Source organism: Pagrus pagrus (genome assembly GCF_965226575.1).
Source record: "Pagrus pagrus genome assembly, chromosome: 20".
Lineage (NCBI taxonomy): Eukaryota > Metazoa > Chordata > Actinopteri > Spariformes > Sparidae > Pagrus > Pagrus pagrus.
In genome coordinates, this window is record NC_140207.1 from 15,514,329 (window position 1) to 15,532,852 (window position 18,524).

The 18,524-nt window shown below is 41.3% G+C and overlaps 1 protein-coding gene across 5 annotated transcripts in view; it reads right to left on the reverse strand.

The window, feature by feature from the left end:
• LOC311249393 (uncharacterized protein) overlaps window positions 1-18,524 on the reverse strand; it is a 96,957-nt gene that overhangs the window by 13,074 nt on the left and 65,359 nt on the right. For all 5 annotated transcript variants that reach the window (XM_084340400.1, XM_084340399.1, XM_084340401.1 and 2 more), the window contains 3 exons: window positions 17,985-18,222; window positions 11,427-11,511; window positions 8,913-9,024 (listed from right to left, as the gene is read on the reverse strand). In XM_084340400.1, the coding sequence (XP_084196526.1) occupies window positions 8,913-9,024; window positions 11,427-11,511; window positions 17,985-18,222 (435 nt within the window). The remainder of the gene's footprint in view (window positions 1-8,912; window positions 9,025-11,426; window positions 11,512-17,984; window positions 18,223-18,524) is intronic.

Sequence of the window (18,524 nt, forward strand, 5' to 3'; positions counted from 1 at the left end):
CAAAGTCTTTTAAGTTATTTGCAACTTTATCTAACAGAGGGTGATCTTTAATCCTGCACTACATCAGCTGCACAGTGGGCAGCTGGTTCAAAAGTCGACCAGTCAATTTTGTCAGATATTCTATGATAGAAATTCACAGGTTTTGCTCGTGTTCTTTTGCAGCAAAATGGGCAATCTTGTGTCAAAGTCTGCTGCAGCATCAAATGTTTTGAATGTAAAATACTGCCAAGGAAGCCAATGTTGTACCAGTCTTCCACCACCTGATACATGGACACATGGATGCATTGCAGGGGAGTTCCAGTTTAAGCCAGCGCGCTGACATGAAGTTTTGTGTGTTTCAGAGAAGAGGTTACTGTCAGTAAAGTCAGATTCTGGTCAAAAGAAAAGCAGAAAGCTTTAATTTTCATCAGGACAACCTCCTACTGTTGTCACAATAATGTGAGATAAATAAAGGTGCAGTTCTCTTCAGAGAATGATTCTTCAACAACACAAATTAATAGGCTGCATTGGATGTGAAAGGAAGTTGTGCGGATGACAGTGACGCGTAATCAATAATTCAAATTTCCTAACATGATTAAGAATTAAACTTTAAATTTCATTTAGATTAAGGGAGGGCTGCATTCCAACAAATAAAGCAATGAAGAAGAGTTGGGGGAAGAACGAAATTACATGAAGCAAATCATTCAATTTTGAAGAGTAAACTGAGTCACACCATCAATTGTAACTACATTTATTAACGACGGCATAAATATTGTGACTCCCCTGTTGTTTGTGATTTCATTTCTGTTTTGTCTCATCATGGACACATCTCCGTGTGAAGGAAGTTCTGTTGTGATATAATTGCCCCAAAACACACGGTAATACTCCAATATTAATTACATACACAAAAAAATATCAAACCAGACTGTTCAAAAACTCAAAACACACCAGAGCTCACAATACATCTGCACACACCTCCGCACGCACACATGCACACACACCGGCAGGATCTGTGGCACGCTGTAATGACAGTAATTACCTGTGGTCTCACATTAACATCTCCCTCCTGACTGTCTGACTGGCTCGGCTGGTGGAGGGATGTAAATCGCAGCGTAAGTCTGATGTTGTGATTAGGACTAAATTACACACCATCACTCTGTTTCCACCGGTGTCAAGGGAGGCAGTGAAAGGGTGTGTGAGAAAGAGGGGGAGAGTGTGTGAGAGAGAGAGAAAGAGAGAGGGAGGGAGGGACATTTAGAGAAAAAGGGACAAAGGAGGTGTGATTGCGGGCGGGGGGAGGAGTAAAGTAGCATACCTGCTTAACATTTAGATTGGTTTTGTTGCACAAATATTTTAGCTGATGATGGGGGCTAAAAGGGGCAACAAAATTCATTTGGGACACACTTATAACCGAGTTTGGTGATTCCAGCAGCCCCTTTCAGGTCTGAGCTAGAAAATATGAGTTGAGTACTGCAGTGCTGGTGAAGGATTTGGAATCTGCTGCAAGAGTATTTATCATTTTGATAGTTTATTCTATCAGAATAAGGCCGGGCTGTCCAGTCCACAGCCCACACTTTTCATTGACAAAAGATACAAGATGGACTTTGTGCGAGTCCACAATCTTTTTCTGAACTTAAACATCTGAATGAACTTTCATGGCAAACCACAAAGAATACCTGCAGACAGAAAAAAGAAAAGATTGTGGGGACTTAATGGATTTTCCATCTTTTCTACTCTCCATGGAGCTGTGGACTGGTATCACATTACACATTAGCTGTAACAGCACAAAAGTGCATTTTCACTAAAACAGACCAAACTGTCCAAGGTCGCGGGATAAACATAATTCAAAGTTAACTTTTTTTTCTGGGTAAAGAGAGGAGCATGACGATGAGGAGAAAATCAGAGACAGATAGCCTGGTTGTTGCTCCCATCACCATCAAACCGCCAGAGCTGAATACGAGCCATTACTCTGTTCCACTCAGCTCATCAGAGCACATCCTCTCATCAAATTAATGAACACATTTATTGTTAAACACGTTTTTATAAAACATTCATTCATTCTGTCTAATTAAAAGACCCAACAGGCCTGACATCACTTAAATATGCATACTTATCACTCACAGAGTCTGAATTAAAGATCTACAAGCGCGTGTGCGTCTGTGTGTGCGTGTGTGTGTACTGTATGTGTGTACGATGGCAGGAGAGAATGAGGTTTCCTAAGCAGGTCTTCTCACTCTAGGCTTAATGGTGATAATCATGGCGTGACCCAACATTAAGACAGTGTGTGCGTGTGTTTATGTGTGTCCCACTCTCCCTAATGGTGACGATGATGACATGTTCTCCATTAGACTAGTCAGTGGGCCACGGCAGATCTAGCATATTAATGATGCTGATGATGGCTTCTTTAATTACCTTCATCTGCTGCTGCATGGCCTGACTCCTCTCCCCGAGTCCTTTCATCTTGCTCTCTCCTACGCATGCTGCTGGGTTGTTTATCAGTGGCTGCCATTATTCAAGTCCCCTATCTTGCATCTTGCCTGCATGAGCACAACTACATTAGCAGCCTTGCTAGACTTTTCTCAACCACTTCCCAGGCAGATGAAGTTCCCCCCATCTGTCCTTTTAGAGGGAACTCAGGCTAGGTTTTTGGGCGCAGGCTGAAATGTGTCCACATCACTGAATGTCGGGAGCTGCCAAACACAGAAAGCTGGCATGGAACGCTCACTCAAATTCATAATCGTCTTTACTTAGCCTTTGGTCAGAGAGTTTATAAAATTAAATCATAAAAAGAGACAGTTTGAGACTGCTTGTTATTGCGGAAAGTTGTACGGATGCTTGTTTTAACCTGTTAAGCCCGAGCGGAAGCCAACTGGCCTAGTTTTTGAACACCTATGGTAACATATAAGTGAAGTATATAGTTTGGTACCTGATGAATTTTAAATGGCACAGATGGTGCCAAAATGTTCCAAAATGGCACATTTGGAGATTCTGCCTGAGTGCTCTGTACTAAAATCTCTCTAATCTTGTTGTGATTCACTTTATTAGCGTAAAAGTTGGCAGAGGTAATGTTCAGATGATTTGCTGTGGTTTGCTAGAGAATCTTTCATTTATGCTGTGTGCCAACTTAATCTACTCAGATCCAGTGGTATATTTACTTATACTTACACATCTGAACAAATATTTCAAGTATTCCCTTCATTATGATACTGTACCTTGATTATTCACTCTGTTAATTATCGAGCAGAGACACAAAATAGAGGCCAGTTGTTAACAGGTCAAATTACCTTTTGCTTTTGTAAAGGTAAAGGCTGTGAAGTTAAAGAAGAGAAAAATAATTCAAATGACCAAATTAAAGAATTTTTTAAAGATTGTCTTGGTATTTCAACACAATAATATAAAGTTACTAGTACAGTACATATTAGTAACTTGATATTATTGTGTTCATAGTCAACAGATTCTGCATTATTTAAGGTTATTTAGTAGTGCAGCAGGAATACTGAAGAAAAATATGCAAACAGTGTTGTGCAGCTTCCGAGACTGCCATATTTGTTGGGAACCTCCAACAATAGAGAGCTTTAAGTGTGTCCTGGATATGAGGGATTCCCATTTGGAAATCTGGCCAATGTTTAGTTGACCAGGTGACCACCCTGCAACAGTGCAGCAACAGCACAAAAGAACAATTTTAGGGTTTTATTGTTGCTGTATTGTTCTGATGCAGCAAGACTTTGGAAAAATACTGCCAGCCCTGTTGTAAACGACTGTAACATACAGAGTGCGCCTTGCGTTTCCTCAATGAAACAGTTGGAAAATAAATAATATGTAGTAATGGGAGGTGTTGAGTTATAATACGTTATTATCTCCTATGTGACTTATGGGGGGGAAATCTGCACAGAAACAACAAAGTCAGTTCACTTTACCCACTTGTAGTGTAACGTTCATATTCTCTTAGACAGAAGTATTTATATGAGATGTGGAACTGATACTGACACACCAAATCTCACAAAAATAGGTAAAGAAAAGTATGCTGCTGTGGTAAAATGGTGAAATGAAAAATAAGCACACTTTCATAGCTCACCATTTTTGATGTTATTAAGTCTTCATTGGTTCTGAGATTAAGAATAGGGTGATATTACGTGGCTCTATTGGAATTTCTGAAGAGCGTTTTAGTGGAGTAAAACTTGCCACTGAGGTGAGATGATTAAAGGTTAGCCTTGAATAATTAGAATAATTGCTTCTTTTCTTACTTACCTATATAAATTTGACACTTTCAATGAGTACCAGGTGTGATTTGTAAAGACTCATTTCCACTCATTTAATCAAGTGTTATAATCCTTGTTCACAAACAAATTGTGGAGTATGAACATTTTGAGCCTTGAAGAATAAAACATTTTATGAATTCAATGCTTTTAGAAAAAAATATATCTATTAAACTAAACTAAACATGACCTGAGAGAGCAACAGCCTTTAAACATCATAAAATTTACCACATCCCATGAACCTTTGCATACAGCAAATTCTTGTGATTCATCGGATTCCATGCACATTAATACAGACGTAACGGCCTTCTTTTCGGTGAAGAGAGGCAGCGTGACAGCTGAGAAGGACACGGAAAGTTATCATGACAATGTGAGAAAAATAATAAAAACTTTCAAATGAATTACAGGACTGGCGCTTAATGAGCTGTGTTTGAGGGTGATGGGACACAAGGACACACATGCACGCACACGCTGAACAAATACTAAAGTCCATTCCATGGTTAAACAGCCCGGCAATTGGTCCACTTCTCTTTATTCATCAACTAAACAAATGAGCTTCATTTGTCTGTTCTCATTCATCATTGAACCTGTGTGTGTGTGTGTGTGTGTGTGTGTGTGTGTGTGTGTGTGTGTGTGTGTGTGTGTGTGTGTGTGTAAAAAACAGTGATCTAGTGTGGGTCATTCTGAGCTAATCAGGCCAGGCTGAGGGCTTCTATCAGGTATAATGAGTGAGATCAATGAACATAAGACCGTTCCAGAGACCAACTCAGGAAAATAAACAGACCTGCATTTCAAATCAGCCGAGACACTTACAAGTGAAGATTTGTCACCCAAAAACGACGAGGTAACATCAACGTTCGGCAGCATAATCACCATCGAACACTGCTGTAGTTCTGAAGGAAAATGGAGGAAACTGGAGCGAATTACATTTTGCTTTCACCCACTGCCATGTATGACTACTGTGCAGAATTAAACAGTCTTGGAGCTATTTGTGATTCAGTATCTTGCTCAAGGATACTTGAGCAGGGACCAGACTTGTCTCTCTAATCACTAGGCAGATGCCCTGCTGACTGGGAGTGATTAAAAGCTACTGTCTAATTGTATTTCTATAGAATGACATCAATAGTTGTAAAGATTTTGGGCGACTTAGAAAAGTTTATGGGAATGAAAACACGCTGATAAACTTTTGCTTTCTGAAAACTTTTCTGCAAATTCTCATTAAAGCAGTTTGAAATCTTTTACTCCATGCTAAAAGAAGTTGAGGTAAACACACTAATGACTGTGATTGTGAACGTGTGTGTGTGTGTGTGTGGCGCAGAGAGAGAAAGTGAGGGAGAGGGGAAAGGAAAGAGGGATGATCTGATCAGTCATAAAAACATAACTTATGTTTACCACCATCCGTATTTGAACTGGACTCATGCGGGGACAATCCTGTCCCCGCATGAGTCCGGGATCGACTGAAGTGTGTGTCTGTGTGTGTGTGTTTGTGTGTGTGTGTCTGTGTGTGGTGAGCAGCATACAGTACATACAATCATAAAACTGACCGCCAGATAACATGTAAATCCTTTTCTCCATATCAGAAAAGAAACACAAAACTGACCCAAAAAATGCAAACAAGTCTCTGCATGTAACATACAAAAACACACACACACACACACACGCACACACACACACACACACACACACACACACACACACACACACACACACGCACTGTTTCATACAAAGACATACACACAGAGAAAGACAGAGCTATCTGAGGTTCAGCTACTGTGCACTGAGGCAATTTGTAATATAGATTTCCTCTATAGGCCACTGTAGTGTACCATTTACCATTTCAAACCCTTTGATTTTTTTCACCAGCGGATAATTCATCTTCTGCTGGTCAATAACAGAGATTGGGACCTAATGAAGGAGTCATAGTCAGAACGGCCATCACACTGGTGTTTAAATACTGTTTGGAGTCAAATTCATTGAAAAGCTCATCTGTTGTTGAGATGATGGAAGACAGCAAGAACGCAAAGGGGAAATGTAAGGGATTGTGTACAGTATGAGTGCAGGAGACCAGCCACAGAATACACTTAAACAGACACACACATAAAGTAAGTATGTACACACACTCCCAGTTCACTGCAGATGTGTGCATACAATAAACAAAAAGTATGAATTCCTCTAGTTTGTTAATCCATACGTGCCAGGGGGTGGGTGGGATTGTACTGTCTGTTTGTTGTAATCTCTATAAACAGATACTTGCACATAAATGCAGAATCTCAAAAAGGGTTCTACTTTCCAATTGTAGTCCATTTGTAGTCAGAGTAATATTGACCAATTAAGTTTTAGAAGGTTTTTTGTTGCTTGCTGATAAACAAGCAACCAAAACCAGATAAACACCTCTCTTGTGTGGAGAGGAAAAGTATTGGACCGCATTGGTCGAAATGCAATCTTGGAAGCCAACAGCTATCGCCCAACGACATTTAGCGATTAGCTTAGCCAGGTTTTTGGCTACTTGTGAAACAATCCAGTCGTAGACGTTGTCTCTTGAATCCCCCTCCATTCTCACATCTTGAATAGCAAATTAGACTCTACACCAGCAAAGAGCGAAGAGTAAGTCTTAGCCAGGAAATCTGTCATTTGGATATCCGCTGGCTACATCAGAAGCCCCACAACATTTGCCGTTGCCCCAGCAGGCTAAATCTTTGTCAGACTATCATAGTGACGAGATGCTGCTGGCTGTTGTTACAGGCAGAGCATCTGTTCGTGGTATAACTGCCTTGAAGGATTAGTTTGACATTTTGGGAAATGAGTTTATTTACTTTCTAGCCGAGAGTCAGATGACAGGATCGATAACACTCTCATAATTGTCTGTTAAATATAAGGCTACAGGCAGTTATTTTAGTTTAGCATAACGACTGAAAACAGCTAGCCTGGCTTTGGCTGTAGGTAACAGGACTAATGCTGGAGCGACAGCAGTGACTTCCAGGAGGTCACTGCATCCAGCCAATCTCACATACCCTCTGGTAAAACACGGTTCTAGACGTTACTTCACTTCCAAATTAGAATGGATTAAACAAACGGGATAAAACACTTAAATTCGCTTTAGCTATAGAGTCAAGCTAGCAGTTTTAACCTGTTTCCAGTCGTTATGCTAAGCTAAGCCATTATGCTACCCAACACATATGACAGCGGTATTGATCTTCTCACCGACTTCTTGGCAAGTTAGAGAATAAGCGTATTTCCAAAGATATGAACTTATTTCTTCGAGAATGAGAAAACTTGATCTGCAAATTGCTTGAAAATAGTGAAAACGGTAATAATCAAAAATGATTCATAAGTTTTCAGGTAGGGCTGGGTGATACCTCAGTATTATTGTTTACTGACTGTTAGTGAAAATGAATTCTGATGATATCTTCACATCACGTTATCATAAATAAACATAGTGTGAATAAAACAGAATTATGTATGTACTTATGTATTTATACTTGTATCAATACACTGGTAGCCCTTCCCATATCTTCTTCATGCATGACTCTGACTTGACAGACCTGTGACTAACTCTGTCATGTCCTGCAATATGTTTGATCAGAAATTGTACAAGCGAGAAAAGAGATGAAAGGATTTTCAGCAGTTGAGAATTAGATGAAGAACTGTTCGCGAGCACTGACCTGGCTACTGACTGACCAATCAACTGGCCTAAGTCAGTGTCTTACTGGCCCTGGGCAATCTTTATTGTCGAGAAAAAAAAAGGAGTGCCATGCTATGTGGGCTGCATTATTCACAAGGACAGAGTGGATAAAAAAAAGAGTAAGGTGAGAGAGAGCGAGCGAAAGAAAAAGAAATGGAGAGAACATGGGAACAGAGGGAGAAAAATAAAGGGGAGGGAGATAGAAAAGGAGCAACTTTAAGAATTTGAACAAAATGCAAAATCAAGATCTGGAGAGCAACCACTGTGCACGGCTGCTCAAGGCAGAATTCAAAGTTTGTCGAATCTAAATGAACATCACTTCCCCGTCCTGGCTTTACCCTTAATTATCCATTCTGCCTTTGTACGGCGGCGGCTCAGCTCTGACAACCACTCTCCCCTGAGACCCCCCCAACCCCCCGCTTGCAGGCAGAACATTAGGGAATATCAGGGAATATTACACCCAGGAATTAACGCTCCAAATCACCTTGCCAGGTTTAGGTCCCGCATACACCCCTCCCTGTCTTGGACAAGATAATCCGGGCTCTAGCACCGGATATATGCCACTAATCATCAAAAAGGTAAGAGGGGGGTGCGGGGAGAGGCGAGGAGGGGAGGAAGACCTTGGAGGGCACGAGAGGAGAGGAGAGGAGAGAAGAGGAGAGGAGAGGAGAGGAGAGGCATACTTAACATATATGTATTAGTATTCATTTTTAGTGTAGGACAGTAGACCGGGCTCAAATATTTCCTGAAACCACTTTATGTATGGTCAGTAACAGAAATCAATAACATGACTGGCAGGTGGATTGGATAATGACATTTAAAAGATATAAAGTGGTAAAATTGGTCAAGCTTTCTGTGAGAACAGACAATATCTCAGTGGTTCGGATGACAAACACCTCGCCTGCGCTGCGCTACAAGCGGATTTAAACAAACACAAATATGTTATTTGCCGAGCCTATGTCACTCAGGTCTGGTGTGTATTTATATTTATTTACCTGGTCCTGTGCATCCCATTTCTCTCGCTCTGCCTTGAGTTTGTGATCGACAGCGTGCTGAAGATTCCTCCTGAGCTCTGCCATCTCTGTCTCCAGCCTCACAGCCACTGACCTGCACACACAAACAAAAAAAACAACTTATTATGATACTGGAAAAAGCATGAATAATAAAAATCCTCAACAACTTCGATGAATTTTTTAAAAGTAATTTAAATGTTTTCACATGTAACATTTATTATTACCATAAACATTCCCAAAAACAAACACAAACATTTTCAAGTACACAGTTCCAATATTAAGTTTTTTGAAAATCCAGATCTGTGTTTAACGTAAGCAACAGAAAGCGTGAGTATGTGTGTGGCAGCCGAGCTAAGGGAATGTGAAGGGGATCAATACGAAGGGGTCTATTCCTGCCACGCAACTGTGCGTCTGTGTGCATGTGAGTCAGTTAGTGTCTGCGAGTGTGTGTGTACATGTGTGCGAGTGAGTTTGTGCGTGCCAGCTGCCCTGGCTACAGCGAGATCAATACGACAAATGATTACCATTTCCACAAACCTCCCTCCACAGCCTCGCTTCGGCCGCTCAGCAAGTCTCAAACACCCCCACCGACGCTTCCATACACACACACACACACACACATATACACCGCAGACCAAAACAAACCACCCCCATCTTGACCCATACCTCGAAAAGCAAATATAAAAATGAAAAATTACAAGTTCATGAATAGTAAAACCTATTTGGACCTTGTGCAGGCAAAACTTCTGGGACAGTGAAGTGAAGTTGGTGCATTATGGATTTTACAGTTAAAACAGTAATGACTATGCAGGGAAAGACCATAAGGTTGACCATTAGTTTTTATTGGCATTTGTGTTAATATCAAAAAAAAATTATGCACAGTTCAATATTTACATTTCTCACTTTGTACATAATTTCTTATTTTTGCAGCTAATTAGCTATTAAGTCTAACTGACAAAAACAATGAGCTATCACAAATCCTTTTTTCAAGGGTCAATGGTTTTTATTATCAATTAATCTGTTGACTGTTTTATCAGTTAATCGGTTCATCTGTTATATGTCAGAAAAGTCTGAAAACTATCAATCAAAGTTGAAGTCGAAGCGATTTGCTCAAATTATTTGTTTATCCAAAACAGTCCAAAAAGATTTTACTTTCATCAAAATTGTTGCCATTTGATTTTCTGTCCATCGGCTAATTAACAAACATTTCAGCTAACATTTTATGGTCAGTGTCTCAAGACCTCACCAGTACACCCCCAAGATGCTGATTTTTTTGCTTTAATAAAGTTTGAACTTTAAGCTCAAAGAGCAGTATTTTTTTCATAAATTTATATGAAAAAAGAAAATCTTTGGCATTACCAGCAAATGCTTAGCAATTTCAGTCATCTTTTCAAATGATTACCACAAGATTTACTACACAAACTCCTTAATATATTATCAAAATAAATTAGAGTTCTGTCTGCATCTCAACACACAGATTAATTGACTAAATGCCTCAGCAACGAATTTAAAAGTGATACTGATAAAGTAACTCAGTGGTAGTAAAAGCTGAAGCTGGAGCAGAACAGCCAAAACAAAAAGGAAAGAAAACGCCTGATAGATTGGTCCGTGGAGAGAACACATGATAGGATGAACAGAGTGGGAGAGAGAAAGGAAAGAAAGAGAGGAGGCATCCTGTGGAGAAAGGAGGGGATTTCCCACAGCACAGATGGAAGCCATTAGCATGGTGTTGTTGCTTAAAAACCTTTCATGTCTTTGCAGTTATTAGATAATACTGGGTTAACTGTAAACAGCATGAATCTGCAAATGGATATAATATGCAGACACAGCGATTGTTTTACCATTCGGTACCTAAAATTGGTTTAAATGTAATAAAGTGCAATAATTCAGAATGTAACCTATAAAGTCTCCATGCCGAGTTTTAAATTGCCGGTTGACGATGAAAATGTTCCATGGCTTGACTTTAACCGAGAAACTCCCTAAGACGGAGACCGTTGCAGTGAGGTCATGTCGAAGCCAAAGCCGCAACCACAGCTATGCGCGCACAAACAGGGCGCACACAAACACACACTCGGCTGGGTGATACATGCTTGCTGATGTCATCACCGCAGCCCTGGTGACACACGGGGGTCAACCAGGGGTCTCACCTCTGAACTCTGAACTTCATGACCTGACATCTGCTTACCTACCGTGTCCCATCGATACACGTTTTGATATTTCTGTTCGGAGCAGAAACGTGCAGAGCAGATCAGTCATTTTCAGGCACGGTAATACAACGTATGACAGACAGAGAAGTTGGATATTTCTCTTTGTAGGCTCTCTTAAACAATGTACGTATTAGAGCTCAGGGCTGTTCTGTTCGACACATGTTCAGTTAAACAGCCTACTGTATGCCGCACATAAAAAAGCAAAAATGTTTTTGATTACTGAGCTTACACAGGGGACGATGGGAAATGGGACAAGAGAGAAAGCTTCTTTGCCTCTCTCCCTTCTTACCTTATTTTCCCCTCTGCTAGCTTTCCCTCATTCAGGCGCCCCTCCATCCGCCTCGCCTCCTCTGCACGGGCTGCCAACTCCTCCACTGAGCAGGGGAGAGAGAGAGGAGAGACAGGGGGAGAAAAGTGTGAGATAAAGAGCAACAGTTCACTTCAGACACTGTTGGTTAAGATTCATTAGAGAATATGCCTAATTTAAACGTCCATGTGACAGAAAAAACTGACATTTTCCAACTGAGATATTATTAAAATTGTGGAAAATAGCTCTTGAGGCTGAGTTTAATTTCTTTTAAAACATATTCAAAGAGAGAAATTTACAAGACGAGTGAAGATTAACAGTACTTTATATCTTCCAGCAGACCAAGGTTAATAGAATGATTCACAAAACATGCATACGCAGAGGTGATTATTGATTGGAGTTCAGCAGGAGTGGGAAAATATGAACTATGAGCAGCCTTCAAAGCCAAGCGAAGAACTCCGGCAAAGAAGAGGCACTGAATACCTTTCAGAGGCAGAGGAGGAAGGAGTAAAAGTATTGCACTGCTTACACTGAGACGGGGCAGCAGCCCTTTTGTTGGGAGACAAAAGAAGCGCTCCCCGGCTCCGTCAATAGATGGCACTCTTTACCTTAAGCAGGCCACTTGAGCTCATGCTCCTGACTGCATCCCTTCAATCACATTCCCTTTTCAGCCGTCTCCTCCGTCTACATGCAATAAAACCCCATTGTCCTACACTTAGTAGTTTAGCACATTGAGCGGATGCATAATAAACCACTAGTCAAGTTCCTTGGTCAGGTTTGCTTTTGCAGGCCCCTTTTTTAGTTTGAATTTAAAATTAAGGATTTGCTTCCTTCTCCGCATGTTTTTTTGTTCTGTATGCTGTTTTGTGAGTCAATGCTTCCTCATAGCTCTTAAAACCTTTTCACTAAATTCAGTATTCATTGAATATAACATAAACTGTCAGCCATCGGTGGCCAAGGCTAGTGAATATTGAGAAGGTGTGTGCACTGAATATGTAGAGGTGTGTGCGCTCCTGAGTGTGTGTGTGTGTGTGTGTGTGTGTGTGTGTGTGTGTGTGTGTGTGTGTGTTGAATATTTACAGGACGGACCTTGACTTTGAGGGTGTGTTTGTGTATCTGAGTGTGTGAAATAGAAATAGAGAAATGTTGTATGCGTATTGCTGTAAAGCTTTTAGGGCCGCACACCATGCTGTGTTGAAAGTGGTGGGACAGACTGAATAAGGGGGGAAGCTAAAACCAATAGTAGAAAGGAAGAAATAGAGAAAAGAAAATCTACATTTAATAAAACTATGATTAATTTATGGCTCTGCAGCATCCAAACTGTTTAAACTGAAGCCCTGGGAAAATTGAAGCAGCAACTGGAATTGCTAAATATTTAACGATGCACAAACACTTTTATATATGTGTGTGTGTGCATGCATGCGCCCTACCTTGGCCATTTTACTCAACCTCAAGGTTAAAGTTTGCTATGAATCTCAATAATCAATAAAGCAGAGATGTGAAAACTTGAGGTGGGGATCAAATTCGCATTCAAGTCATTAGTTTTGAGGTGACCTCAGTGACACCTCCCACCAGGGCAGGGAGAGGCCACAGAGAGAGCAATTAGCTGCATGGACTGAACGTTTACACAAACACTCCTATTTGCACCCAAATGCACACGGGCGAAGGCACACACACACACACCACACAGCTGAAACACACGGAAGAAGTTAAGTGAAAAGACAGACAGCTTCCTCTGTAACTTAAAATGTATAAAATGTATAAAAACAGCAAGCAGAAATACACCAGGTGTTTACCTGAGACAAATACGTAAAATGTGGGGTATATGTAGCTTAGCAGGGATTGATGACCAAATACTGACAAAATGTTCCACATTAAACGCGTATCCGCAGAGGATTGTGGATCAATTCTTCCTAACAGCTTTTGGTAGAACAGTAGTCCATATTCTGAGGCCTCGGCTCTTTTACAACCTGTTTCTAGTTGCTCCATGAGTCAAGTTATGACATTAAGTCTTCAATCTAAGATCTTGGGTCCCTCACTGTCTCACTTTCTTGACCCTTTTATACTGGCTTCACAACTAAAGGTGTGACATTAGTCCATAATCTAACCCTCTCTCTCGATCTCTCCCTCTCATACGAGCTTCAAAGCCCATCATACAGCATTGGGCCTATAATCACAGATCTGCGGTCAGATTACCCCGCTCTTGCAGCTAACCTTTAACATGAGAAGGACGAAAACTCGGCTAACCCTGAATCAGTGGTTGGGGGTAGAGCTGGGCCCTGCCTGGCCCTCATAAAAGCTTCATAAGGCTTCATAGGGGCTTCCTTTGGCTTTGTTGGGGGATTCGTAGCGGGCTAAGGTGCTCCCGCGAGACGTCCCAAAGCCTCCCAAGACTCTTTCTCTCTCTTTCTGAAGTTTCACGGGCTTGCAACACTGCTTTTGGGTATAAGCCAAAAGGTGCAGGCGCACAGCCGCACACCGTCATGCACACAAATACACCACGAGAAAAAAAAATTGTATGCACACAACACTCACAAAGACAAAGACTAACACACACACACACATACACACATACACCCCAACGCACTCCCCTCTTGCTCTCTCCTCTCCGCTTTATTTACAATCCTCTGGCAGCGGTACAAGGGCCCGGGGCTATAACACACGGCACCTAATGCTCAAACTGCCAGGTAATCTCATGTCTGACATCCCCCTTTGATAGAAACTGATCAATAGACTCTTGTAAAGGAGTCATTTTCTCTGATGTTTCTACCAACCACTTCTCTCTATCGCTATCTCTCTCCCCTTCTCTCTCTCTCTCTCTCTTTTCCCCCCTTCTCTTTTATTAGCCATACATTTATAATTCATATTTCAGCAGGGCTGAGTTTGCTCTGAGACAAAGGGGGGCTTCTTTGTGTAATAAAGAACAATGGTGGTGAAATGATGGGGAGAAATGCCAGTGTTTGCTGCTGGTTCCGGTGAACAACAGTTTTGGGGATCGATAGAGTGTGAAATGGGATTATAGCTAGTAATAGAGGTGAATTGGAGGAGAGAGGCCTGTGCACGTGTGCGTCCAGGGATCCAGATTGGATAGCACAACACACGCACACACACACACATGCATACGCACACACATGCGCACAATAATGATTTCATCATCTTTAGGCAGATGAACATCAGCAGCACAGAGGGGAGGTAATATCACATTTCTGTTTTTGTGCAAGTGTGGAAATATGGATATTGTGTTTTTGTTTATGCTGTTATTTCATTTGTTGTCACACAGCATCACATTTATTTCACATTAAGGCCGACGTTACAACACATCTTATTTAAGTTGTAAGATGACGCTATCAGCCGTGTTTGAATATTCCATTCATCTCCGCTTGGGTTTGACAGGTGGGTGCCATAGAAACATTTTTATAAAACAGTTGAACAGCTAACTAGAAGATACCAAACAGACATCCAGAGGAAACTGAACAGTAATCTTAACTTATCTACACCTTTATTTTCTGTATACATAAAACTCAAAAACAGTGAGTGTCTAGGAGTTAAAAAAAATCATGCCACAAATCAGTTCTCAATCACTTTAAATTACTCATATATATACAGTAAGTGCTATATTGTCTAAATCACTATATGCACTGTACACACACTGGCATTATCTGAACACCATATGTAGTTTATTAAGTGATGTGTGACTCACTTTTTGGACTCACTATTTTTTTGCAAGAAACAGAATATCTACTGAACTGAAAATGCATGCTGTCAAAGAGTGACAGTAAATCTGACACGTACAGTCATAAGCCAAGTTTAAGGACTTTTTTTCCTCTCTCCTTTTTAATCACCCCCTTCTTTCACTCTTTCAGCTCTTCATCCTCTCCTGCCACAATCTGATTGAATCCAGCTGCCTTCATTCTCATCCACATGACACCTCTGTGGTTCCTAACTCATCCTCCTATCCTCTGTTTCCTTCTCCTCCTTTTTGCCAATCCCTCTCTCTTTGCCACAGAGACCTTTTAATATATATAAGAGAAAAAAAGGCCATGTTTTCATAACACAGAAAGGACCTCTGCAAGGGCTCCTTGTTAATAAAAAGGCCTTTTGTTCATGACAGTAATTTCTCAAGCTAACTCCTCACCCACTCTATTCAGGCCACTGCTATATCCAGGTAAACAATGCCCCTTTGTTATAATAATGCATCTTTATTCTTCTTAAGTCATTACAATAGGCTCTACATTGCTGGATTGTATTTGCTGAAGGTAAAAGCGGAATAATATGTGGTTTTTGTGTGGAGCGTAGAGTTGAGGGAATGCGTTTTGATCACAGACAAAGGCCAAGCTACACAGCGTTGTCCTTCTGTCTCTATCTTGTTAATGAGCAGTGTTCACCGAGCAAGCCAGCCACTGTCTGCCACGGAGAGAGACCTCAGATTCATCTCTCTGCGGACAATAGGTGAGTGTGTGTGTGTGTGTGTGTGTATGTGTGTGTGTGTGTGTGTGTGTGTGTGTCTGTGTGTGTGTGAGTGTGTGTGTGTTTGTACCTCGGAGAACAAGTGTGTATGTGCTAATTAAAGCAGTGGGAGTTGGGAGAAATGGCCGTGTGTGTATGAGAGGTGTTTGCCTGGCGTGACCGTAGATGTGTACGTTAATTCTTAATGAGACATTTCTGTGCCCAGAGAGACCCAGCCATCACCATTCCTGCACTGACACACCACTACAAAGGCCACCGTCGGCCACGCTTGCACGCACACACACACACACACACACACACACACACACACACACACACACACACACACACACACACATAAACCAGATCATTACCATACAGCTAAAGCAGTGCACCATTAAATCAAACCTTTATCTAGAGTGTGTGTATGTTTGTGTGTGTCTGAGTTAACATTGCATGAGGACAGCTAGCAACCGAATCACCATTGCTGTGCCATTGGTGGCTAATTTGAGCTAACTGATTGAGCCAACAGCACTGTGGCTGGTTCTGGAACAAAAAGGCAGGGCACACTGTAAAAGCTCTTCCAGCATGCTTTATGCTTCTGATGGACAACAAAGCCTGAATGCTCAAACTAGAAAATCAGGTCAACTAGTAAATCAAACAGTGAAGTCAGATAAAATCATGTTAAAGACAAAATATGTTATATTTCTACAGCAGAATGTCTAAAAAAACTCCCCATGAAATGGCTAATAGATTGGCATAGTTACATGTTTCCTGTAAAAACAGGAAGCAGCCAACAGCGCTGAATCTCAGTTACACCCCACCCGAACCCCTAACCATCAAGTCGCCGACGCTGCCTCTCGGTGCCTCTGAGAAGATGGAGACTAGTTTGATAAAGGGAAAACATAACAGAGGTGGTTTTCTTGCCAGGTTTGGAACCTGGCAACCGCGTGCTGAGTCACCAAGGACCTCTCACCGAGCTAACTACATTTAGCACCAGTCTAGCACTAACTCTAGCAACAAGGTTACCGGTATTGTCTACCAGGAAACTCAATAAATCCCCTCAGTATTGTAACTGGCCTCCGACGTCATTCTCGGAGGCCAGTTACGGACCTGGTCCGGAGCTGTTCATTGAGAATATGCTGATTATCAGTTTGTTAGCAGCTTTAGTAACAAGTAAAGCTATCTCTCCAGAGTTTCTCAAGGCAGAGCAGCCCGAGGGCAGCAGAAAATATTTTCTCCATAAAACATGACCTAGTTTCACCCAAATCAATGAATAAAGTTGTGTATTTTTGCACAGTAATCGGTCAAGTCCGGTCTCTAGCAACACACTCCTCTGGCGACCTTCTTTTTATACATACATGGCAGTGTCATAAAATAAAGAAAGCGTTTATCAGATGAAAAATGAACATAAGCCCATGAGTGCAGGAAGAGTCATCAACGTTTAAACATTTTTCCAGGCAGTTACAAACTTTAAAATACCTTTAAAAATACCTTCAAATGTCTTTTTTGCCATTGTCTGGCCTGATGTCGGTGCATAGGTGAGATATGAAGCAAGACATGTGATAAACAGCAGTTGTGACTTCACAGGAACTTTAAGTTGTGTAATTACTGAACAATATCCCAAATATTTCCAACACTGTTCAAACCCAGAGAAATCTGTAAGGTAGGTAACGGTGCGTTTGGTTGCCTGTCACTTCTGGTAGAGGGTCAGAGAGTGGGGTAGGAAGTCGGCGAATGTGACTAAACACAAGTGAATAAAACCTTCAAACATTAACTCATCCATGAACATTTCTGCTTGAATCACATAGATATATTTGCATCAGCAATAGATCCCACACTTACTTAGATACTTTGTTTTGTTTTGATTGAGAGACCTCTATAGCGCCGGAAATGACATATTGCGCATTTAACTATTTGCTTGTGCACCACTTGATCAGAAATAGTTGGTAAATGTAAATGTTAAAACTGTATAAGTATAAACACTGTAACTTATGTGTGTGTGGTGATTTAAAAGTTATTCATTGATGGATAAACAGACAGATTGAAGGATGAAAAGAGTTACTGATGAATTACTGATGAACCAATTACTACCTGTCACTTGGTGCTTGCTGCGCAGCTCCTCCAGCTCTTGACCCAACTGCCTGACTTGACCGCTCAGACTCTGTTTCTGTCTGATGGCATATCTCATCTCTTCCTCAACCTTCAGTAGCTCTTCTTGAAGTCTCTGCACCTCTCCTCTCTGCACGCCCACCTCGCTGCTCCTTCTCGCTGCCTCTCGTCTGGCCTCCTTCAGCTCCTCCTCTGACTGTCTGAGAAGTGCCACATGTACCTGCAGCATAAGTGAGAAGAGCAGTGAATAAGTGAGGAAGTGTGTTTTAATGTTCGCACACATGTGGTGTTTGTGGCCCCCGTTCAGATCAAGTATCTTGCTAGACTGTGTCAGGAATGCACTTCACACTTCTTATCAAGTGGAACCTGAAACATGTATTGAGTGACTACTTATTATTTGATTTTGCTTCCCTGCTTACATTTGCTTTTATCTACTGAAACCTTGAGAGAAGCTTCAAAATAAAAAATATTTACTGTATATTTTGCTTTAGCCGTACAGCTAGAGACACACAGGTGGTGGAC